At 41.7% G+C, this 25361-nt stretch overlaps 1 protein-coding gene across 2 annotated transcripts in view; it reads right to left on the reverse strand.

Annotated features, from left to right (window-relative positions):
* spata7 (spermatogenesis associated 7) overlaps positions 1-25361 on the reverse strand; it is a 128212-nt gene that overhangs the window by 70616 nt on the left and 32235 nt on the right. For both annotated transcript variants that reach the window (XM_086002896.1, XM_086002897.1), the window contains exons 3-4: positions 17225-17272; positions 4517-4641 (exon numbers count right to left, since the gene is read on the reverse strand). In XM_086002896.1, coding sequence (XP_085859022.1) covers positions 4517-4641; positions 17225-17272 — 173 coding nt within the window. The remainder of the gene's footprint in view (positions 1-4516; positions 4642-17224; positions 17273-25361) is intronic.

Genomic DNA, 25361 nt, shown 5'->3' on the forward strand with positions numbered 1-25361 from the left:
GGTGTCCTCAGTGTGAAGACGGGGCTTCATCTCCACAATCACTGTGCGGTGGTCACTGCTACCAATACTGTCATGGACAGATGCATCTGCGACAGGTAGATTGGTGAGGACGAGGTCAAGTAAATTTTTCCCTCGTGTTGGTTCTCTCACCACCTGTCGCAGGCCCAGACTGGCAGCTATCTCCTTCAGGACTTGGTCAGTAGTGGTGCTATCGAGCCACTCTTGGTGATGGACATTGAAGTCCAATACCCAGAGTATATTCTGTGCCCTTGCTACTCTCAGTGCTTCTTCCAAGTGGTGTCCCAACATGGAGGAGTACTGATTCATCAGCTGAGGGAGGGCGGTAGGTGGTAATCAGCAGGTTCCCTTGCCCATGCATGACCTGAAGCCATGAGACTTCATGTGGTCCGGAGTCAATGTTGAGGACTCCCAGGGCCACTGCTTCCCAATTGTGCCGCCACCCCTGGTGGGACAGGACATATCCAGGGATGGTGATGGAGGAGTTTGGGACATTGGCTGAAAGGTATGATACTGTGAGTATGTCAGGCTTGGCACAAGTCCCTAGATGTTGGCGAGGAGGACTTTGCAGGGTCGACTGGGCTGGGTGTGTCGTTCCCGTGTCCATAGTCGGTGCCGAGGTCGATGCAGGGTGGTCCATCCGGTTTCATTCTCATTATTGTGTTTCGTAGCGGTTTGTTACAACTGGCTTGCTAGGCCATTTCAGAGTCAACCACATTGCTGTGGGTCTGGAGTCACATATAGGCCAGACCAGGTAAGGACGGCAGATTTCATTCCCTAAAGTGAACCAGATGGGTTTTTACAACAATCCGATAGTTTCATGGTTACCATTACTGATACTCACTTTTTATTCCAGATTTATTTAACTGAATTTAAATTCCCCAGCTGGCATGGTGGGATTTGAATTCACTTCTCTGGATCATTAGTTCAAGCCTCTGGATTACTAGCCCAGTGACATTACCACTATGCTACAAGGGAAGAAATAAAAAGTCTGAGTTAAGGGTCGTTTCTCAGAGTGGTTGAAAGTGGCTAGCGGTGTTCCACAGGTTTCTGTTCTGGGATATAGAGCTAGAGGGAGTGGTGTCCAAATTTTCAAACAATACGAAATAGGAGACACAGTAAATAATTCTGAGGACCAAAGGAAGCTACAAGTGGATATTGATAAGATGGTGGATGGGCAAAAAAGAAGCAGATGGAATACAATGTCAGTAAATGAGAGATGGTATATTTTGGTAATAAAAGTAATAATTATACTATTAATGAGGGAAGGCTGGGTGATGTGGAAGAGCAGAGAGATTTGGGGTTTAGATTCACAAGATAGTAAGAGTAGCACATCATCTGGATAAGGTCATTAAAAAAAAGCTAAGGGAATACCGAGCTGTCGCAATGTAATGCCAAATCTATATAAAATCTTAATAAGACCACAGCTAGAATACTGCATGCGGTTTTGGGCTCCAACGTCTAGGAAGGATGTTGAGACAATAGAGAGGGTACAACACAGATTCACTAGGATGCTGCCTGGTATGACAAAATACAAAGAAAGACATGAAAAAATGGGTCTGTTTTCATTAGTGAAAAGGAGATTATGACATGATTTCATTGAGATATTTAAAATTTTGAAGGGGTGGGATAATGGAGATAGAAGCAGACTGTGTCTGTGGGGTCTAGAATGAAGGGATTAAATCTAAGAGATTTAGGACAATTCAGGAGAAACCTTTTTTACACAAAAGCTTGAGGGGCTGTGGAATGCACTACTAGAGTTAGTGACTGAAGCAGACTATGTCAACGTTTAATATAGTGTAACCCCGAGCTTCCGGTTGCCTGTCACTTTAATTCTCCGCTCCAGTCCCACTCTGACCACTCGGTCTTCGGCCTCCTTCACTGTTCCAACGAAGCTCAATGTAAGCTTGAGGAACAGCACCTCATCTTTCAATTAGGCACTTTACAGCCTTCTGGACTCAACGTCGAGTTCAACAATTTCAGACCACAACCTCTGCCCCTAGTTTTTCCAGATGGCAGCTGTTGATGATTCTGCCATTCCCATTTACACCTCTTCTAAACCCATCTTTTGTTTCTTTACTTGTCTCATTGTACAAAGCAAAAGGAGATGGCAATCATACCCTTTGTCATTTAATCTTTCCTGCCTTCCACCCCATCACAAACCTTCCCTTTGTTCTTCCCCCTCCCCCTGCCCCTGAACTTGCTTAAAATCTGTTACATCTCTAATTTTTTCCACTTCTGACAAAAGGTCATCGACCTGAAACGTTAACTCTGTTTCTCTCTCCACAGATGCTGCCTGACCTGCTGAGTATTTCCAGCATTTTCTGTTTTTATTTCAGATTTCCAGCATCCGCAGTATTTTGCTTTTGTGTCAACATTTAATAATTGGTTAGATAGGTGGTTGAAGGGAAGTCAGATAAAGGGATATGGGAACATCACTCACCCCTCCCTTATAGTTCATATGCAATGCCAGGAAGCTACAGCCAAGGAAAACAGGGTCCTATGTGTATTGCCTGGGCCATTCATTAAAACATTAGGACCACAATAAAAGGCTTTTCTAAGACTTCATTTGGAGTACTGTGTCCATTTTTTGTCTTCCCCTCACTTCCACCTGCCCGCCCCCCAACTTCAGGAATGGTATTTTTGCTCTGGAGAATGTGCAGAGAAGGGCAGCAAGAATGATCCCTGGCCTGAGAGTACTGGGTTATGAAGACAGGATCAGCTTTACCCTGTACGTTGATGATACCCAATTCTGCTCCACTTTACTTAACCTCGTAATTGCCTCCATGCTATCAGATTGTATATCTAACATCAAGACCTGGATGAGTCAAACTTCCTCCAGTTCAATACGAGGAAGACTGAAGCCTTCGTCTTTGGCCCCCACCACAACCTGCACTAACTTGCTACTAACTCCATCCCCTTGTCCAGCCATTCTCTCAGGTTGAATGAGGCAATCACAATCTTGGTGTCCTGTTCACTTCTGAGATGAGTTTTAAACTCCATATCCCATCCCTCACCAAGACCAATTACTTCACCCATACAATATTGCCAATCTCAGCCCCTCTGCCGCTGAACCTCTTGTGCAGGTTTATCACCTTTAGACTTAACTACTCCAATGGTCTTCTTGCTGGCCTCCGAACCTTATCCAACGATAACAACTTACATTTATATAGCACCTTAAATGCAGAAAATGGTACCAAATGTCTGCTGTGCTTATCCTGCCACACACTAAGTCCCGCTTGCCCATCAACCCAACCTTGGTTATCAACAATGGCTCTCCACCCCCAATGCATTCAATTTAAAATCCTTATCTACAAATACCTCAATGGCCTTGCTCTACCCTATCTCTGCAATTTCCTCTAGCCCTCTATCTGCTCCCAAAAGATCCTGGCCTTAAGTGCACCTTCCCCCACCCCACCACATGGCAGAGACAATGGTTGCCTTAGTCCTATTCTCTGGAGCACCCTCCCTAAACCTCTCCATTTAGTACTTCTTCATTCACCTTTAAAAACATTCTCTAAACCCAGCTGTTTAACCAAGTTTTCATTCATCTCTGCCTCCCTGTCTCGGTCTTTGTTTTGCTTACACCTACTTGTGAAGCACTTTGGGATGTTTCTATATGTTACAAGTACTATAAAGGTTGTTGTTGTTCAAAAGTGAGGTTGAAAGATATGCTTTAAAGTCAGGGAGAGATGTAGCAAGCCAAAGGGATTTAGCAAGGGAGTTCCAGAAAGTGGAGCTGAATGCTATACCACTAGTGGGGGAGTGGAAGAGTGGGACAGCACAGGAAGCTGGAGTTACTGACCAAAGGGCACAGGCTGGACTGCAGAACTGGAGGAGGTTGAAGAGGTAGGGTGGGATGAGGCTGTTGGACAACAGCACTACAGCAAAGCTATTATTAATTGGGGCAAAACTGCTCAGGATCCTTTCCACGTTTTGTTTTTTGTTCTACTAAATCTACCTATCTTCCAGGAGTGGGCCTTTGGCATAGCGGTAGCATCCCCGCCGCTGAGCCAGAAGGCATAGGGTTTTCAACCCCACTCCAGACAGTCCCGGCAAGTGGAGTCGGAGCTCCGGCTCTAAATTCTGGGTTGACATCCAGCGGGATATTTGCGTCCGTGGGTGGGTGTGGGTGGCCTCCCCCCTCGTATGGGTTGTGGGAGCCTGTAAAACCCTCCCGCCATAGGACTAACCACCCTAATGGCTGGTACGAAGATGGTTACGGTCACGGAAGGAGTGTTAATCGCGGCCAGAAATCCTTCCACCACTTCATACAGTTCCCCAAAGGGAACAGTGTGAAGACACGTACGACGACGACCTATCTTCCAACTTTCAACTTCTGAATTATTATGCAAACAGATTTGGGCAAACTCAAGGAGGGTCAGTGTTGAAAAAAAAACAAAGAAAAAGCAGGAATGGTATTATGATGTCTACTGACCTCTAAACAGTGTTTCATTACTCTGCAGAATTAATTCACATTCGTCATCAGTAAACATACCTGGATGGGTTCTGTAGAAGTTAATCTTCCACTGCTACCAGAGCTAGACCAAGATTCTGACCTGGCAGAGATGAATCCCTTTTGGTACTTAGTTTGTAGATTTTGCCTCTGCAGCTGGTCTTTGTCTTAAGAACAAAAGAACCAATTTAAGATCAGTTTGATGCTTTGCTATATTTACATTTTCACTCCAAATATGCCTGATAGAAATGTGAATTTAGAGTAAAATCCAAAATACTGAGCCAGACAAATTACACTCCGATTTGGCTTTTTCACTTCCTAAGACAGGAAACCACCCATGCTTTGCTGGCTCCAGTGTAACAGCTGCAGCTGTCATAGTGGCAGTGCCAATGAAAGTTATGACATCACATTTGCACCAGTAAACAAAGTTAAATGTGTGCAGCCAAGGGAAACGGACCACAATACTGTGTACTCTGATTGCCTCCAAAGCTCAACAGTACCACTGTATACGTGAAGGCATGCACAGATGGAGATTACTGTACAAGTGAATTTCAGAAGAAATGCAAGCATTGCTGACCAGGTGAAGTAACAGGATGACATAAACTTACTTCTGCACATTCCAATTTCTAAGAAAAGAAAAGCCCAACATCCCTATTTTCCTCAAAATATTTAAAACATCTCAGATCAGCTGCTATAAACCAACCAAACATTTTGGATTCTGAGTGCCAGATACTAGGGTATGAAGGGTAACACAGAACATGAAGACTTACAAGTGGAAAGTACAGGGGAGGAAAATGGGTTGAGTTTTTTTTTTACATCAGTTGAATATCATTCCAAAGATCAGTGCTATCACATCACACAATAGTACTTATAAACCCAGTTCTTGAAGAATTACAAGGTATAACCTGTCATTCTGCTTTGTGACACAACTCATTGGTATGTGAAGCCACTGCACCACTGACCAAATGTGCCAGTGTTTTTTTGCCCCCAAAGCTAGCACATTTTCTATATAATTAAAAGTTCTACATCAGGCATGCGTCTGTAGGAAAAGCATGACCATAGCACATGGGCAAGGCATGTAGTATCCAACATGCCCACAAGGCACAAAGCATACAGACTGACTAAAAACCAATGAGATATTTAAGCCAATCAAAAGCCATTGAAACAATTTTTCCACTATCTAAACAAATTTACTGTTTCTCTGTATATTTTCTATTCACTAAAAATCCGTCAATGAACAATTTGCAACCACGAAAGGAAACAATAAAATCAGTTAATATTTTTCTAACTCCCAACCAATCCACGATATACCCCCCAAAAAATGTAAAAACAAATTTGAAAAAAAACCCACAAAAGATCTTACCAATAACTTCACCCCAAAGAAACCTCCTCTCATTCAGTGGCATCAGATTTGCCGTTTGCTTAATTCCTGAACCTTCAATCGCTCAATTAGGCATTACCTTTGAATATTTTTGGTGCCTACTTGCATCTGCAGCCAGAAACATTGGAGACTTTAAAAAAAAAGTTGTTCTCAGGATGTGGACAAGGCCACATTTATTGGCCATCTCTAGTTACCCTGAGAAAGTGATAGTGGGCCTTCTCCTTAAAATGCTGCAGTCCTTGTGGTGCTGGTGCTCCCATGATGGTGTTAGGTAGGGAATTCTAGGATTTTGGCCCAGCAGCAATGAAGGAACAGTGGTATATGTTCAAGTCAGGATGCTGCATGACTTGGAGGGAACTTGAGGTTGATGGTGTTGCTATGATCCTGCCACTCTTGGTGGTTGAGGTCACGGGACTGGGAAGTAACCTTGGTGACATGTTCCAGTGTATGCTGTAAATAGTAAATACTGCAGCCACAATGCACCAACGATGAAGGCAATCATCCTCATTGACCTTAAAGCCTTTCCTACGCATCAATGTCCTTTTGAATATGCGATGCCCAAAACTGCAAACAATATTCCAAATGAGACTTCGCCAATGGGGTAAATTGTATCACAATAATGTCATATTATGCTCCTGGGGTGAATACAAGATTAGCTCTGATTGCATGGTACAGGCAGCGCCTGATATTCAGTTCCATTAACTGCAATGGAACTGAATATCTGGCACTACGTATAACAGGCGGCCGATTGATGCCGCCTGTTTTACACCACCACCCGAGATGAAGTTCTAGGCTGCTATGTTCAAAACTAGTGGCTCTGATAACAGGCGGCATACCTGGAGATACTGAAAAATCTGTCACCATTAAGGTGTGATTCTAGTTGTAATGAGCAATATAATTGTAGAGTACAGGAAACTCTTTGGTATCCGGCACCGACGGGACTGGGATGGTGCCGGTTGATTAAAAATTCCGGATGACGGAGAGGGTTATCTACCAAGGCTATTTTTAACAAACAAAGAGTCAGACTCCTGATATTTAGGTGTTCGGACTTCCGACAACGCCAAGAAGCCGAGTAGTGGCAGTTTGGAGAACTACCCCCACTGACTAACTTGGCCACCGCGGGAGACTCGGACTTGGCAACATTTCCGGTTATTGAGGTGTTTTCGGAGTATGAATTTTGCCGGTTGATAGAGAATTCCGGATATTTAGGTACCGTTTAAACGAGAGTTTCCTGTACTTTATTGAAGAATTTTCAATAGACACTGATAACTCTTGTTTTGCCATAAACTGAATTTCCCCTCTACAGCGAGAGATCAAGATTATGCCAAGATAAATAATTGGCATAAAATTCTAAATTAGTTAGGCGGTCTTGTGGCCACATGCCCAAATGGAACTGGGTTGTGATGATCCCAAACTCATTTCACACAGGACAATTGTAACCAGCAGTGAGAAGATTCCAACAGTTTGGGCTGGATTCAAACCTAGGTTCTAGAGGTGAAAGGACAGTGTACAGGTTGTAGAGGTAAAATGACAGTGTTTCACCATAGAATTAGAATCATAAAATAGTACAGCACAGGAGGAGCCCATTTGGCTCATCGAGTCTGCGCTGGCTCTTTCGAAGAACAATCCAGTTAGTCCCACTCCGCTGCTCTTTCCCCCATATCGCTGCAATTTTTTCTCCTTCAAGTATTTATTCAATTCCCTTTTGAAGGCTACTATTGAATCTGTATCCACCACCCTATCAAGCAATGCGTTCCAAATCCTAACCACTCGTTGCGTAAAACAAGTTTTGCCTTGTGTCAGCTGTGGCTCGCCCGCCTCTGAGTCAGTAGGTTGTGGGTTCAAGTCCCACTCCAGAGACTTGAGCACAAAATTCTAGGCAGACACTTCAGTGCAGTGCTGAGGGAGTGCTGCATTATCGGAGGTGCCGTCTTTCAGATGAGATGCCAAACCGAGGCCCCGTCTGCTCTCTCAGGTAGACGTAAACGATCCCATGGCACTATTTCGAAGAAAAGCAGGGGAAATAGCCCTGGTGTCCTGGCCAATATTCATCCCTCAATCAACATAACAAAAGCAGATTATCTGGTCATTATTATGTTGCTGTTTGTGGGAGCTTGCTGTGCGCAGATTGGCTGCCGCGTTTCCTACATTACAACAATGACTATACTTCAAAATACCTAATTGGCTGCAAAGCACTTTGGGACATTCGGTGGTCGTGAAAGGTACTATATAAATTCAAGTCTTTCTTTCTTTCTCATGTCGCCTCTGGTTCTATTACCAATAATCTTAAATCTGTGCCCTCCAATTACCGACCCTTCAGTTTATTGGAAACAGTTTTTTCTTTAAATTTACTCTATCTAAACCTTTTATGATTTTAAACACCTCTATCAAATCTCCTCTTAGCCTTCTCTGTTCTCCAGTCTATCCACATAACTGTATTCACTCATCCCCTGGAACCATTCTAGTAAATCTCTTCTGTGCCCTCTCTAAAGCCTTCACGTCCTTCCTAAAGTGTGGTGCACAGACTTGGACATAATACTCCAGCTAGGGCCGAACTAGTGTTTTATATAGGTTTAGCTTAACTTCCTGGCTTTCGTACACTATGCCTCTACTTATAACACCCAGGATCCCATATGCTTTATTAACTGCTTTGTTCATCTGTCCTGCCACCTTTAAAAATTTGTGCACAAACACCCCCAGGTCTCTTTCTTCTTGCATCCTCTTCAAAACTGTACCATTTAGTGTGTATTGTCTCTCTTCATTCTTCCTACCAAAATGTATCAACTCACACTTTTCTGCGGATAGTCAGCACGGATTTGTTAAGGGAAGGTCGTGTCTGACAAACTTGATTGTATTTTTTGAGGAAGTAACTCACTGCCTGAAAGGGTGGTAGAGGCAGGAACCCTAACCACATTTAAAAAGTACTTGGATGTGCACTTGGGATGCTCTAACCTGCAGGGCTACGGATCAAGAGCTGGGAAGTGGGATTAGGCTGGATAGCTCTTTGTTGGCCGGCACGGACACGATGGGCCGAAATGGCCTCCTTCCGTGCTGTAACTTTCTATGATTCTAGGAGGGCAGGGAATTCAGAGTCGAGAGGTGAGCTGTGGGTTTATCCAAGAGGGATTTAAGCCTGGGACAGTGGCTGAAGAGTAGGTAGAGGATTAGCAAAGGTTTGAGTTAGTGATCTGTGGGGACAAAGTACCCGAGGGGAGAAATGAAAGGTGGAATGACTGGTTGTCAAGAAGGGGAGGAGACAGGAGAGAAAGGCCCAAGAGGGGTAAAGAGGAGAGAAAAAAAGGGAGTTATAAGTAATGGGCTCAAGTTCAGAGTGTCAGCCAAAATACACACACGAATGAACACAGAGGAAATCCAGGTTACATAGGAATGGCAAAGGTTAAGACAGATATGTCCTGGTTGTAAACAGAATATTAAAGCATACAGGTCCATATTTAATGTTAACCATTGCATGTCAAGTCTGATTTATATAAAGTGTCTCATGACAACTAATGTTTAGTGCAATGCCTAGTGGTTTCTGAAATTGTAAACGCAATGCATTTTTTGGATTAATGAAATGCAATGTACTTTTATTCCTCTGCAGTGCCATGTTACTTTCCTTTATGAATCTTTTTAAACTTTTAGATTTCTTAACACAGATGATCCCAGCTCTCTCCTGATCAGCTGGAGTTCCAGTCATTGTTGTTTATTGTTTTGATCACTGTATGCTATCTGGGAAACTGATTCAAAATGCAAGTAGGCAGCAACACATTGTTTATTTAGCACAATCAACAGTAAAATGTTGGCCTTGCTGGGATTGCAAGTTAATTGAACGTCTTTATTGTCAGATTGTTGGTGATAGAATGACATTTAAAAAAAGGAAAATCACTGTTTTCTAGGTTTGAAAATATGTTCAGCATAAACACAAAACAGAATCTGTCTCATTGAGATGCAGTTGTATAAACTTTAGTTTGAAATGGGTATAATTAAAAAATAAATCTCAATTACAGTACTGAAGCACTGAAGTTCAGTGTCAAACTTCACTCCAATAAGGACAAGAGTTAAAAATTTTACATGCAAATCTATCTACTAGTACAGACTCATGCAAAGAGTTTCATAAATTATCTCAACTCAATTGTTGGCAACTTAAGAAGATTTTCTGACGTAGTTAAAGAAATTAAGAAATAAGCAACTATATTGGAAATGGCGGGCTAGTCTGCAGTTCACTTAGCTTCCCATTTATCTGAAGTAATAGTGAAGGCAAGTATCTAATAAAAATGGAGGGAAAAAACAGGGACGATTACAAAATAAAAATCATAAAATATTAATATATCATCTTCAATACACTTAATTTTTGTTCTGAAATATAATTGCTGCAATGTAACCATAGAAGTATTTTTGTTATTTTGCCCAAGTGCCTCATGTTAGATGAGATTCACAATTAAATGTTGTAAATGATCATAAATCAAAAATATTTAAAAAAAACACCCACAACGGCAGACCCATCTTTTTACTGGATTTTTTTCATCTCTCCAATTTACACCCCTCTTCTTTGGAAGATACTAACATGCTGAGGTATGGTTCCACAAGCTTGAGCTGCCCTTTAGCACTGCGCTCAAATGGCCATTCTTAATGGGTCAGCCTATACTATGAGTCTAGGCATCAATATGATCACAGTGGCATCGATGCCAACCCAGTTCAATCTTCACTTAATGTCCAGACATGCCCTTTTCAGCAGAGGTTACTGGATAACTATCAGAAACATTAACCCTGGCTAGTTTTTTCCTTCCCTAGCCCAGGGAAGTGGAGACTGATTGAAACATCTCTACTCCATGAATAGCTGAGGTCAACTAACACAGCCAACAACACAGTAGTACCACACTGGAGGAGTGCAGTTAACCACTGCTGTAAGTCATCAGGAGACCCTCAAATTTAAGGCAAAGATCAGCAGTCAAATTTTGTTTTGTCATTTTTATCACAAACATTGGTGAATACCAAATCATTAAATCTTCAATAAAGAGGGATATCAGCTTTATTATTGATGGAAGGTCAACAAATGTCCAATACAAAAGGTATTAAAACAAACAAAAAAGTCTATCTCTCTAGCATAGGGGCCTGAATAGGAATAAAAACATAACTTCTTATAATATTAGAGAACAAGATTATCCAAAGCTAGATTGGGGTAAAAGTAATGCAAGTGGCAGAGGAGGAGAGGAATTTCTACAGCGTGTCCTTTATAGATCAGAATAATTTTAGGTAATGCTGGATCTAGTTCCAGGAAATGAAGTGGGGCAAGTAGGTAATGTAAAGGTAGGAGTACATCTAGCAAACAGTGCCAATAACATAATTAGATTCAATTTAAGAACTGAAAAGGAGAAGGAATATTCAAAGATAAAGCTAGTTGACTTCAAAAAAGCCAATTTCAATTACATAAACTGGAAAGAAAAACTGTCAAATATGACAGTGCACTACCAATGTGAAACATTCAAACATAAGATGATTACGGTACAGACTAGACATATTCTCTCAAAAGCTAGCGTTCCTTGGATGAGCAAAGAAATTAAAATGAGAGTTAAACAAGCATAACAACAGACCTACGGCTTATAATACAAAAGAAAATCAAGCTAAATATAGAGAGGAAGCAAAAAAGTTTAGGAAAGCTAAGAGGAAGCATGAAGAAAGTCTGGCAGGTAAAATACAGATAAAGCAAAGAATATTATAAACACGTAAAAAGTAAAAGAATAGTTAAGGAAAGGGTAGGGCTGATTAAAGATGAAATAGAAGGATGAAGGAATAACAGATCCTAATGAAAACTTCGCTCAGTTTTCACAGATGAGTATGATAACGTGCATGAAAGAGTGCAAGAGGAGGTGGAATGATTAAATAGGATAACCACAGATAAGGAGGTACAGTAGTATGGAAAATTACGTAGAATTCTAAGTAGGCCCTGATGGTATGTATCCTAGAATACTGAAGGAAATGTCAGAGAGGAACTAGCAGAGCTCTGACCACAATTTTTCAAATATCCTTGAATACAGAAGCTGTGCCAGATGACTGAAGGGTTGGCATGTAACTCCTCTGTTCAAAAACAGAGAAAGGGATTAACCAGGTAAATACAGAACATTCAGCATAACATCAGTGGTGGATAAGTTTTTAAGAGGTCATAATATAGGATAAAATTAGTAAAGAGAAAGAAATACCTTAAAAAAAAAAAATAGAATTAGTAATCATCTAGAAAGACGTGAATTAATTAAGGACAGGCAACATGGATTGGTAAAAGGCAAGTGGTGCCTGTCAAATTTAAGAGTTCTTTGAGCAAATAACAGAGTTTATTGATAAAGGAAATGCAGTAGATGCTTTGGGTATATCTTTCAAAAGACACTTGATAAGGTGTTGCATGGGAGGCATGTTGACAAAATGAATGCACTGTATTAAAGAGCGTGTGGCACCATAGATAGGAAACAGGTTAAAAGACAGGAGATGCGAGTAGTAGTTAAAGGATTTTCAGACCAGAGGGATGTAAACAGCGATGTCCCCCAGAGGTCAGTGTTGGGACCATTGCTCTTCTCACTATATAAGTGGACTTGGGTATAGGAGGCATAATATCAACATTTGAAGATGACAAAAATAGGGAGCATGGTTAACTGTGAAGAGGACTGTAAACATACTTCAGGAAGACAAAGGCAGGTTAGCAGAATAGGCAAAGAAATATGTGAAGATACATTTAGGAAGGAATAAGGAAAACATGTACATTAACTGATAAAACCTTAAAAGGAGTAGAGGAGCATAGAGATTTACAGGATTGAGGTACACAAATCTTTAAAAATGGGAGGAGAAGTTGATAAAGCAGTTAAAGAAAGCATATGGAATCATAGGTTTTATAAATAAATAGTGGCACAGCGTACAAAAGCAGAGATTAGCCTAAACCTACACAAATCATTAGTTAGGCTAGTCATAATACGGTGTCGACGTTTGGGTGCCCTACTTTTGGCAAAACGCCATGGCCGTGGAAAGAACATAGAACATAAGAAATAGGAGCAGGAGTAGGCCATTCAGCCCTTCGAGCCTGCTCTGCCATTCAATTAGATCATGGCTGATCTTCTACCTCAATTCCACCTTCCCACACTATCCCCATATCCTTTGATTCCTTTAGTATCCAAAAATCTGTCGATCTCTGTCTTGAATATACTCAATGACTGAGCATCCACAGCCCTCTAAGGTAGAGAATTCCAAAGATTCACAACCCTGAGTGAAGAAATTTCTCCTCATCTCAGTTCTAAATGGCCAACCCTTTATTCTGAGACTGTGACCCCTGGTTCTAGACTCCCCAGCCAGGGGAAACATCTTTCCAGCATCTACCCTGTCAAGCCCCTTAAGAATTTTGTATGTTTCAATGAGATTACCTCTCATTCTTCTAAACTCTAGGGAATATAGGCCTAGTCTACTCAATCGCTCCTCATAGGATAATCACCCCATCCCAGGAATCAGTCTAGTGAACCTTCGTTGCACTCCCTCTAAGGCAAAATAGATCCTTCCTTAGGCAAGGAGACCAAAACTGTACACAGTAATCCAGGTGTGGTCTCACCAGAGCCCTATATAATTGCAGTAAGACTTCTTCACTCATATACTCTAATCCCTTTGTAATACAAGCCAACATACCATTTGCTTTCCTAATTGCTTGCTGTACCTGCATGTTAATTTTGTGATTTTTATACAAGTACACCCAGGTCCCTCTGAATACCAACATTTCCCAGTCTCACCTTTTAAAAAATATTCTGCTTTTCTATTTTTCCTACCAAAGTGGATAACTTCACATTTCTCCACATTATATTCCATCTGCCATGTTCTTGCCCACTCACTTAATCTGTTTATATCCCTTTGCAGCCTCTTTGCGACCTCCTCACAGCTTACTTTCTCACCTAGCTTTGTATCGTCAGCAAACTTGGATACATTACACTTGGTCCCCTCATCTAAGTTATTGATATAGATTGTAAATAGCAGAGACCCAAGCACTAATCCTTGCGGTACCCCACCAGTTACAGCCTGCCAACCCAAAAATGACCCGTTTATTCCTACTCCTGTTTTATGTCCATTAGCCAATCCTCAATTCATGCTACAGGAAACTTTTTTTTATCCGGCACCGACGGGACCGACGTGGTACCGGTTCATCAAAAATTCCGGATAACCGAAAGCTATAGTAAAAGATACGGAGAGATGAGAGCTCCGTATAAAGCAACAAACCCTGTTGCTTAGCAACAGGTTCAGAACAATGGCCACAAGTTCCAAGCGTCTCTGTAGCTTAGCAACAGCTGCAGCCACACCCTTGCACAGCAACAGATCGAGGAAGGCAAGTACAATATGAAGTAAAACTTACCAGAACCTACTCCTGAATTTTGCCGGTTAACTGAGATTTCCGGTTATTTAGATGCCGGTAAATCGAAAGTTTCCTGTAATATATTACCCCCAATCCCATGAGCCCTAATTTTGCGTAATAACCTCTTATGTGGCACCTTATTGAATGCTTTTTGAAAATCCAAAATACACTACATCCACTGGTTCCCCCATATCTAACCTGCTAGTTACAACCTCAAAAAACAGATTTGTCAAACACGATTTCCCTTTCATAAATACGCATTGACTCTTCCCAATCATAGAATCATAGAATAGAATGGGTTACAGCACAGAAGGAGGCCATTCGGCCCGTTGAGCCCATGCTGGCACTCTGCAAGAGCATTTCAGCTAGTCCCATTTCCCCACCCTTTCCCCCGTAGCCCTGCAAATTTTTTTCCTTCAGGTACTTATCCAATTCCCTTTTGAAAGCCGCGATTGAATCTGCCTCCACCCCCCTTTCAGGCAGTGCATTCCAGATTTTAACCACTCGCTGCATAAAAAAAGTTGTTCCTCATGTCACCTTTAGTTCTTCTGCCAATCACCTTAAATCTATGTCCTCTGGTTATCGACCCTTCCACCAATGGGAACAGTTTCTCTCTATCTAGACTCCTCATGATTTTGAGCACCTCTATCAAATTTCCTCTCAACCTTCTCTGCTCTAAGGAGAACAACCCCAGCTTCTCTAGTCTATCCACGTAACTGAAGTCCCTCATCCCTGGAACCATTTTTGTAAATCTTTTCTGCACCCTCTGTAAGGCCTTCACATCCTTCCTAAAGTGCGGTGCCCAGAATTGGACACAATACTCCAGTTGAGGCCGAACCAGTGTTTTATAAAAGGTTGTTCATAACTTCCTTGCTTTTGTACTCTATGCCTCTATTTATGAAGCCCAGGATCCCGTATGCTTTTTTTAACCGCGTTCTCAATCTGCCCGGCCAGCTTCAACGATTTGCGCACATATACCCCCAGGTCCCTCGGTTCATTCATACCCTTTAGAATTGTACCCTTTGGTTTATATTGCCTCTCCTTGTTCTTCCTACCAAAATGTATCACTTTGCACTTTTCTGCGTTAAATTTCATCTGCCATGAGTCTGCCCATTCCACCAGCCTGTCTATGTCCCCTTGAAGCCTCACTATTCACTATGCTCCCAAGTTTTGTGTCATCTGCAAATTTTGAAATTGTGCCCTGTACAGCCAAGTCCAAGTCATTAATATATATCAAGAAAAGCAGTGGTCCTAGTACCGACCCCTGGGGAAGACCACGGTATACCTTCCTCCAGTCTGAAAAACAACTGTTCACCACTACTCTCTGTTTCCTGTCACTTAGCCAATTTCGTATCCATGCTGCCACTGTCCCTTTTATTCCATGGGCTTCAACTTTGCTGGCAAGCCTATCATGTGACACTTTATCAAACACCTTTTGGAAGACCATCTACACCACATCAACCGCATTGCCCTCAACAACCCTCCCTGTTACTTCGTCAATAAACTCAATCAAGTTAGTTAAACACGATTTGCCTTTGACAAATCCGTGCTGGCTTTCCTTAATTAATCCACACTTGTCCAAGTGACTGTTAATTTTGTCCCGGATTATCATTTCTAAAAGCTTCACCACCACCAAGGTTAAACTGACTGGCCTGTAGCTTTTGGGTTTATCCTTAAACCTTTTCTTGAACAAGGGTGTAACATTTGCAATTCTCCAGTCCTCTGGCACCACCCCTGTATCCAAGGAGGATTGGAAGATTATGGGCAGTGCCTCTGCAATTTCCACCTTTTCTTCCCTCAGCATTCTAGGATGCATCCTATCCGGTCCTGGTGACTTATCTACTTTAAGTACAGCCAGCCTTTCTAGTACCTCCTCCTTTATCAATTTTTATTATCCCATCCAGTATATCAACAACCTCCTCTTTCACTATGACTTTGGCAGCATCTTCTTCCTTGGTAAAGACAGATGCAAAGTACTCATTTAGTACCTCAGCTATGCCCTCTGCCTTCATGCGTAGGTCTCCTTTTTGGTCCCTAATTGGCCCCACCCCTCCTCTTACTACCCGTTTATTATTTATATGCCTATCGAGGACTTTTGAATTCCCTTTTATGTTAGCTGCCAGTCTATCATATTATGATTTTCTAAGTGCTCTGTTACCACATCCCTGATAATAGATTCTAAAGGGTGCAGCAGAGATTCACTAAGATGATAGGGATGGGAGGATTTATTTATGAAGTCAGGCTAGAGAAACTGGGACTCTCTTCATTACACCAGAAAGAAAAAAAAAGACTTGCATTTATATAGCGCCTTTCACGACCACCAGACGTCTCAAAGCACTTTACAGTCAATGAAGTACTTTTTGAAGTGGAGTCACTGTTGTAATGTGGGAAACGCGGCAGCCAATTTGCACACAGCAAGCTCCCACAAACAGCAATGTGATAATGACCAGATAATCTGTTTTTGTTATGTTGGTTGAGGGATAAATATTGGCCAGGACACCGGGGATAACTCGGATATTCCTGAGGAAGTTGAGAGTATATCTGATAGAGATGTTCAAAATTATCAGGCGTTTTGATAAGGTAAATCGAGAAGAACTATTTCCACTGATTGGTGAATCAGTAACTAGACAGCAAAATTCAAGATCACCACCAAAAGAACAATGGGAGAGGTTAGGGGAAAGTTTTTTTTATGCAGAGGATCATTAGGACAGGAATGTCCTACCAGAAATAGTGATGAAAGAATACACATAAAGCTTTTAAAATGGAAGTGGTTAAATATTTGAAAAATATTTTTTTTTTTTTTAAGGATATGGGGAAAAGTAGGACTGAGTGGACTGCTCTTTCAGTGAGTTGGCATAGGCATGATGCACCAAATGGCCTTCTTCTGTGCTGTGAAATTCTATGATTCTACAATCTTTAGTGTAAATATTTGTGGGTTTATTCCATTTCATATTTTTGCCTTAATTAAACCTTCACTTACAATAAATGAATTACTTACATTTTACACTCAACAGCATGCTTTTTGGAACAGAACAATCCACTGAAGCTGAAAGAACAAAAAATAGAAAATTACCTTTTAAGAGAGACTGGGTAAGTGTTCAGTAGCAAAAACTTAGAATTACATCGGGCTGGATTTTGTCAGTGGAAGCGGGTCAGGTGGTTGGCGGGTCCGGATCCCACCTCCGATGTGAGGCGGGACAATTGAGCCATTTTGCCCTAATTGGGCACTTGATTTCCAGCATGTGGGAACCCCTGGGCCAATGAGTCTTTTGGTTCTGAAACTCGTCTCTGATGATGACAAGTGTTAGGGAATATAATATTTTAATAACAAAGATTTTAATATGATTTAGCTTAAAAACTGAGAACAATGAAAGTGCTGATTTAGCTTAAACAGAGAACAAAGGAATGATTGATGTACCAGAGATCCAATCAGTGTGATGTAGTTGAACCAACCATAGCTCTGCATGCATGCTGCTGAGCCAATGGTAATAAAGGGGGCGGGTACATCTGCTGCTGTATAAAAACCAGCCATTTTGAATATGATGTTAGTCGGATAAAGGAAGTCAAACAGTGTAAATCAAGTGATGCAATAAATCGACTATTTAAAACTTACCACCGGACTCGCAAACTTTAATTTTAGTGTGTTGATCTCAGATCAGTGTGGTCCACTGAAATTAATTACCTGATCTAACAATTTGGCGCTGCGAGCAGGGTTGCTGAAGGAAGAGACTGAATCTGAGACACCAGACCTATATTGGAGGTAAGGACTCCTCGTTATAAAAGTCCTCGGTCGGTAGTCTAGTCATCTCCCCTCCACGCAACTCCGCAAACCTCCCGGGTAGCGAACCCTCCGGGTGGTAAGATGGCTCGAGTTCCAATATAGAGCTCTAACTTACTGACTCGGCTGAAAAGCCTACGACTCGAGACCCCCAAGTAAAGAAATCGATATTATGGCACCACTCGATAAACCTACAACTATTAAAGGTGGGCGTGCCCCACCTGAGATTTCAGAAGACGAAATTCTGTGGGAGTTGAAAGACTATATAGAATTACAGTTTGACTTACCTAAAACCTGGTTCGAAATCAAACAAAAGTACAGTACCTCCTCTGAACAGTGGTCTTTGGATGACATAAAGAGGGTCTGGGGGAAAACGACCCGTATGAAAGATAAAAGACGGATCAGATGGTCCATGGCAGTTATGAGTCAGATCCGACGGCGAAATGAGATTAAGACAAACTCCCAACATGATCACGACTTGACCAATGCAAAAGAGCAGAAAGATGCGATTTATGAACAATTGAAAAAGAAAACAAATGAGCTTGAAAAGTCAGAAGTGGAAGTTAAAAAATTTAAAGATGAAGTTAAGGACTGTAAAAAACAATTGGATAAACAACCGATAGTCCTGGTAGTTGAAGAAAAGGGAAAATGTGTCAGGACCTGGAAGGGTTACCCAGATCTAAATGAAATAAAGGAGGAAGGTCATGGGAGACAAAGACAAGAAGCGGGTCAAGAGACTGACTCGGGATCCTCTAGTAATGTCAGTGAAAGTGAAGAAGAGAAAACAGGACCCCATTTGGCCCCGTTGAGACAGAAAAGGAAAAGAGTAGAAAAGGAGTATGAGAAGAAAGAAGATGGGGAAGAAAGGGCGAAGTACCAACTCCACCCGTGGGATGGAGTCCAAATTCTGATTGTAATGATACCCAGGAGAGAAGGAAATAAGTTACACAGCAAAGTAAAGACTGGCCTGGGAAATGATGAGCAAGAATTAGATGCCGGATGAGATGCGATCCAACAGTGGTTACAAGTGTTTAGCCCTGCAAAAACGGATTGGGGAAAGATCATAGCCTGTCAACAGAAAGGGACGGAGGAAGTGTTAGAGTACGACGAGCGATTTAAAACTAACTGGTTGGAACACTCGGGGCTGAACACAGGAGAGATAAAGAAGGAAAAAGATCTAATTTGCAGGCTAGCCAATCTGAAAACTCAGCAAAGGAAGGAAAAAAACAGGGATTTGGAAGGTCGAAAAAAGCTACTGAGACACCAATGGAAAAAGAGGGGGAAAAAGAGAAACTTAAAGTTTTGCTGACATGGAAGTTATTAACATCTGTGCTGAGACAAATAAAACACAAGATTTGCTGAGTGAAAGGAACCTTGAAAAATGACTATGAATGTTTAAGAAGTTACAGTATTTCTTTTGTCTGATTAGATGTTCTTTAAAAGAAAGATTCTGTTATGTGTGTTTTAGCTCCACCCACTTCTCTGTGTTAAAAGCGTTTAAATCTTTTGTCTTGTCTTGGATTTTGGAAGTTTTAAGAATGTGCGAATAAGATTGTGCACCAAGAATTGAAAAAAACAAACTTTGAAATAATTTAAGTTAAGCTGGTGTGTAAAAACGGAAGAGCAACAAAAAGTTTGTTTAACAAAAGATTAAGTTTTAGTCTAAGATTTAACCTTGGAGTCCCGGTTGCTATGGTGAAATCTTCTAAAGCAGTTTGATTTGATTTGTTTAAATGTGAAAAACTAATTTTTCTCCAGTTATGTTTTTACAGTATTTTGGAAAGACATTTGAAGAAAGGACAATAAGAAATATGACGTAATTTACTGTTTTCTGCAAGAATGTGCTATTTTGTTTTGTTTTATCTGTTCTGTTCGTGTTTAGTTAAAGTGTGAAATGTCTTTTTCGATCAGGAAAGTTTTTTTTAATTTACGTGAAGTGACGCAATTACGCCTGATAATGTTTTGCTCCACCTTCTTAAAACCCTGCAAAGGAGTTAACCCTTTCCACTGACAGCTGTTTAAGTTCACCAAGCAACAACTTTAGTATGAAATTTAAAGATATGGGACATTATTAAATTTAAGTTTCTTAATTTTAAGTTAATATTTCCCCACAGTGATAGAAGGAAAATTATGATTTGATAAATGGAAGTTATCTTGTAAACTAATTGCATGATAATGTGCAACATGAACTTGTACTGGTAGTGCTAGATTTAACCGATACGGCTTTACCTACGTGGTGTTCTAAGAAAACTCACTACTGAATGGGCTCCTAGGGTTGGTATTGGTAATACCGTAATGGCACCCCAAGCCCAAGGCACTACTGAATGGGCTCCTAGGGTTGGTATTGGTAATACCGTAATGGCACCCCAAGCCCAAGGACGAGAGGTGTACCGAATACAGAATATTGGGGTAGTGAAGGACGGAATGCACATATCCCACATGTAATTAAAGGAAAGTGATTGAGAGTGTAAGATTGAAACAGGAGAATTACGCTACTGAATGAGAACTTGCAAAATGCTCTCAGGCAGTTTAAAAGAGCAGAAACAAAACTGAAAAAAAAAATCAGTCTGAACTCGATGATCTGAAACAAGAAGAAAATAATTTGAACGACCGCTTACTAAATCTCCAGGTAGATTGCCAGACCAAGGAAGAACTGGTTTCAGACTTGGAGAATAAATTAATGAAGTTAAAGCAGAATGAAAATTCTCTTGCCTCCCTTCTAGCTGAGAAGGAAGATGCTTTACTTGAAAAAGTTGACAGGTTAAAGCAGTTTTCGGAAAACATTGAGAAAAGTCAGGCAACAAGAGAGAGCGTGGAAAAAGAAAAGTTGAATCTTGAGAATAACTTTAAGCAACAGATTATGCTTTTAGAGAGCCTAATAGCTGAGAAAACCGCATTAGTGAAAGCACAACTACAGGAAAGAGCACTTCAGGAGAAAGAAATGGAAGAGATTAATGTAGAGCTAGTTACTGCTAAAAATCAGCTTGAAATCAAGCAGGCTGAAGTGGCCAGATTACAGGCAGAGGGCCAAGAGCTCAGGTCAAAGCTTAAATAGCAGCAAGTAAGACCTTGAAGAAGTATTCAGCCATTAGACGACTACAATCTTTCGATAAGATACCTGAAAGCCGAGAAAGGCTTGTATCGGATGGCATGGGTGGCATGATATTGAGATACCGGTATGAGTGTGCAAGTGTGATTTGTTACGTATGAAGTAATTACCATCCAGGAATGTATGGTGAATTTGCACTGAAGAACGGGTCTCAGACATGCTCAGTTACTTGACAACAGCAAAACATGAAATGGTTAATGTGGCTCAGGAGAGCGAGACAACTTTAAAGCATTGACACATACTCCATCGAGAAACTATCTAATTGATGAAACAATCAGAATAGAGTTAAACACACTGGTACCTGTTAGAGGGATTGAAATTGAAGTTGAAGTAGAGAGTTACATGGAATCTGGATTGGGACAATTGAGGGCCAAGGAGAAATCATGTTTAGTAAGAATTATCCACAAGATGGATACAAGTAAAAGAGATCTGGAGAATCTTTTAAATCCATGATATGTTGATTAGATGTTAAACTGTAATGCCGCTTGAAATGATTGTAAGACTGAATTTAACTATGACTGTAATAATTGTGTTTTGTAGGTAACAGAGCGTGGGAAAAACCAGTACGAATCCAGTATGAGGTGGTTTTGGTGGTGCCTCCTGTGTCACTACTACTGCAATTACCATGCTTTACAGGTCTAACAGGACCTGTCCCATCAACCAACACGTTTTTAAGTATGAGCTACACAATTATGTGGCACAATTCGAATACTCGGATACGACATTCCCCTGTTGTTTGTGGGTTTCAGTGAGCTCATGATGCAACTGAACTCCTCCCTAAAGCATTTTTATGTTTTGGAGCAAGACAACACGAGAATAGATATTGAAATTGACAGCATAGGGGACAACTCACATTGATGAGATATTGGGCTTAATACATCAGCACACCCTTAGGTTCGTATTATTTCACATGCTCTGGTAGCTATCCAACTTGTAATGATAGTGTATTTGATATATGTAACATGTGTAGTAAGACTTTGTTACATAAGCCAATTGGGTACTCATGCCCATGACTGACAAGCACTAACAAATTAATTGAGCACACCGAAAGAGAAGATCCGAATTAATGTAGAGGAGACCCCAGGCGGGGTAACATCAGGAAAGATAGAAGAAACAGAGGATATCCCAGGCGGGGCAGAATTGGAACACTGGAACAGTGAATTGAATTTGAATAAGGGGTCAGAGGTTGCTCCTCCCCCTCAAAGGAATGGACTGTAAGGAAGGGAGAAATCTTCAAGACTCCCTACTAACTAATGCCCAAGTTGAGAGAGCAATAAGAGCTAGCTAGATTAGTCAAGAGCTGATTGTGAGAAGTCAATAAGGATATTTCCTTCTCAAAGAAGGGAATTGTAAGAAATAGCTGTTAGATTCAAAGATGGGTTTTAATTCTTAGACCAGGGACTGACAACAGGCAAGTGGAAAAAGATAGCATAAATGCCAGCAAGGTTGAATATCAAGCATCAAAAGACAAATAGAAATGATAAGGGAATGGTAAAATACAAGGAAACAGGGAGGATAGCACCTGCTAGATAACAAGGAGCCACGAAGCCATAAAAATGCCCTTGAAGAATCTTGACAAAACACTCCTCAGAAAGATAAGAGGGAGGCCTTGTACAGTAGGATGGGGATCAAATTGTGTGTTTCTGTTGATTAAATGTGCTTGCCACCAGGCGGCTGCTGCCCCACAGGCAAGACGCCTTGCAGGTCGCCGCAGACTGTTTTTACATCTTAAAGGGGCATGTTATATTTAGTTGCTAGATTGTTTTGTACCTTTTTACTTTTTAATTTTTACCTGAATGTATTTTTCAAAGCCATAAGCTGAGGGGAGCTCCTCCCACTTTTTAAGATGCACTAATTAATTTAAGATCATGAAATCAATTAACTTATTAAAACCAGGCTTTTACTGTGGCCATGTAAAATCCTGGTTGATGTAAATTTGTGCAGAGCCACTGATCTGGACAGTGGCAAAACACAGCAATGATTGATTATATTTTTAATCTGACTCTTTATTTTTATGATTCAATTTTTGAAAGAATCAAAGGAGGGGAGTGTTAGGGAATATAATATTTTAATAACATAGATTTTAATATGATTTAGCTTAAAAACTGAGAACAATGAAAGTGCTGATCTAAGCTTAATACTGAAAGTGCTGATTTAGCTTAAACAGGGAACAAAGGAATGATTGATGTACCAGAGATCCAATCAGTATGATGTAGTTGAACCAACCATAGCTCTGCATGCATGCTGCTGAGCCAATGGTAATAAAGGGGGCGGGTACATCTGCTGCTGTATAAAAACCAGCCATTTTGAATATGATGTTAGTCGGATAAAGGAAGTCAAACAGTGTAAATCAAGTGATGCAATAAATCGACTATTTAAAACTTACCACCGGACTCGCAAACTTTAATTTTAGTGTGTTGGCCTCAGATCAGTGTGGTCCACTGAAATTAATTACCTGATCTAACAACATCTATGCAGCTTCATTTAAGGCCTCCAAGCAGCCTTGGTTCTTTTTCTGCCTTACAACTTTTGCTATTTACTTGTGAGGGATTCGTGCAAAAACCATGTCAGACACCAGACCAAAGTGTTCACCCTGCTTCGATGAGAACTCCCTCCAAGCTCTGGTGGAGGGAGCAAGAGCAAATAAGGAAGTGCTCTTTCCTTCTTCAGGGAGGAAAAAGCCTCCACAACAGACCAAAGCTGTATGGCTGCAAGTGGCACAGGAGGTGAATGCCATTTCAATGTGCAGCAGAACCTGGCTGCAGTGCAGAAAGAGGTTTAATGACCTTCTCCGCACAGGAAAAGTGAGTATTCCATCCCCATGACCCTCAATCTGATCCCCATCGCCTCTCATCACCAGCACTCTGCTTTGTCAACCTCCTCCTCCACATCCCACTTGACCCTTACATCCCTGCGCCCTTAACCATTCCCTCTCTCTGTATGTTCACATTCACTTAACTATTCAACTATGTAACCCTCATACTCCCCATCACTGTGATGCAATGACAACAACTTACAACACACAGGGAGGGCCCTTGGTACCTCACTCCATCTTTGTGTCCTTCTAAGCATCTATGCTATGGATTCTCTACACTCACTCCTTCATTCTCACTCAAACTCCACTTGTGTCACTCATTGCAGGAAATGAGAGCCCACAATAAGAGGGAGAGGATGAGGGCAGGAGGAGGGCCACCCTCAATAGCCCAGCTCACCACTGCAGTGGAGGCGGCCCTGGAGATCATGGGAGTGGAGGAGGATGCGCAAGTGGGGGGACGGACAGACGGGCACATCAGCACAAGCTGGTGACAGAATAGTTTTTCATCTCTCTCATTGACATTGTATGAGTGACTGATATTGATTCTGATGCTCTAACAGGTTGTCTTATGATTATCTGCACAATTCAATGTGCATGCAACGTTTATCTCACATGGCTAACTCTTTCCTTTACTCCCCCACAGGACCATCGACAACCCCCCTCCCCACTGTCCAGGAGGAACAGCCGGAGCCCCCAGACTCCTCAGAGGAAGCTGCAAGCTCCAAGGCGCAACGTCAGCAGAATTAAGCGCACCCAGCACCAGCGCAGACACTCACCTCGTGGGACCTTCGGGACATAGAGTAGTGTTGTCACCTGGTGTATCACAGCTCACAAGTGAGCATCAGCAGATGGTGGAGATAGGGACAGCAGTGGAGAGTCCTCGTCGGAGGGTGCAGGACTCTCCCAGCTCGGCTTCGCTGCATGTCAACCCTGTGCCTCCGGGTCCATCCAGAAGGAGAGTGGTGCTGTAACTCCAGGAACAGGTGCAGGAGTCTCTGGCAGGTTTTGTCCCCAGTGTTGCTGCGAGTGTAGGAGTCCATTGCTAACATGAGCAGGGCCTTTGTGGAGGCGTTGGCGCATGAACGCATCACCACAGAAGGGATGGCAACCTCCATGGAAAGGATGGCTACCTCCATGGTAAGGCTGGCTATGGTAGAGGAGAGGATGGCTACGGCCATGGAGGAACTTAGTCGGCAGGGTCTTGAAAACATGGTCATTGTTCAGAATAGACTGACATCTCTTGAGGAGCGATGGTCAGCTATTGTGCAGAGAAACCAGACCTTCATGGAAGTCCTCTGGAGTAGGACTTCCAGTGCAGAAACAGGTCCTCATGGCCCCCCTGAAGTGCAGCAAGGTGCTGTCAAGCCACTTGCTAGCTCTGAAATGGGGCTGACCCACGAGAGGGATGTTGGTGGCAGAGAACAAGGAAGTGG

The sequence above is a fragment of the Somniosus microcephalus genome, chromosome 12, assembly GCF_052327205.1.
Source record: "Somniosus microcephalus isolate GS21.2 chromosome 12, FLI_Smic_1.0, whole genome shotgun sequence".
Lineage (NCBI taxonomy): Eukaryota > Metazoa > Chordata > Chondrichthyes > Squaliformes > Somniosidae > Somniosus > Somniosus microcephalus.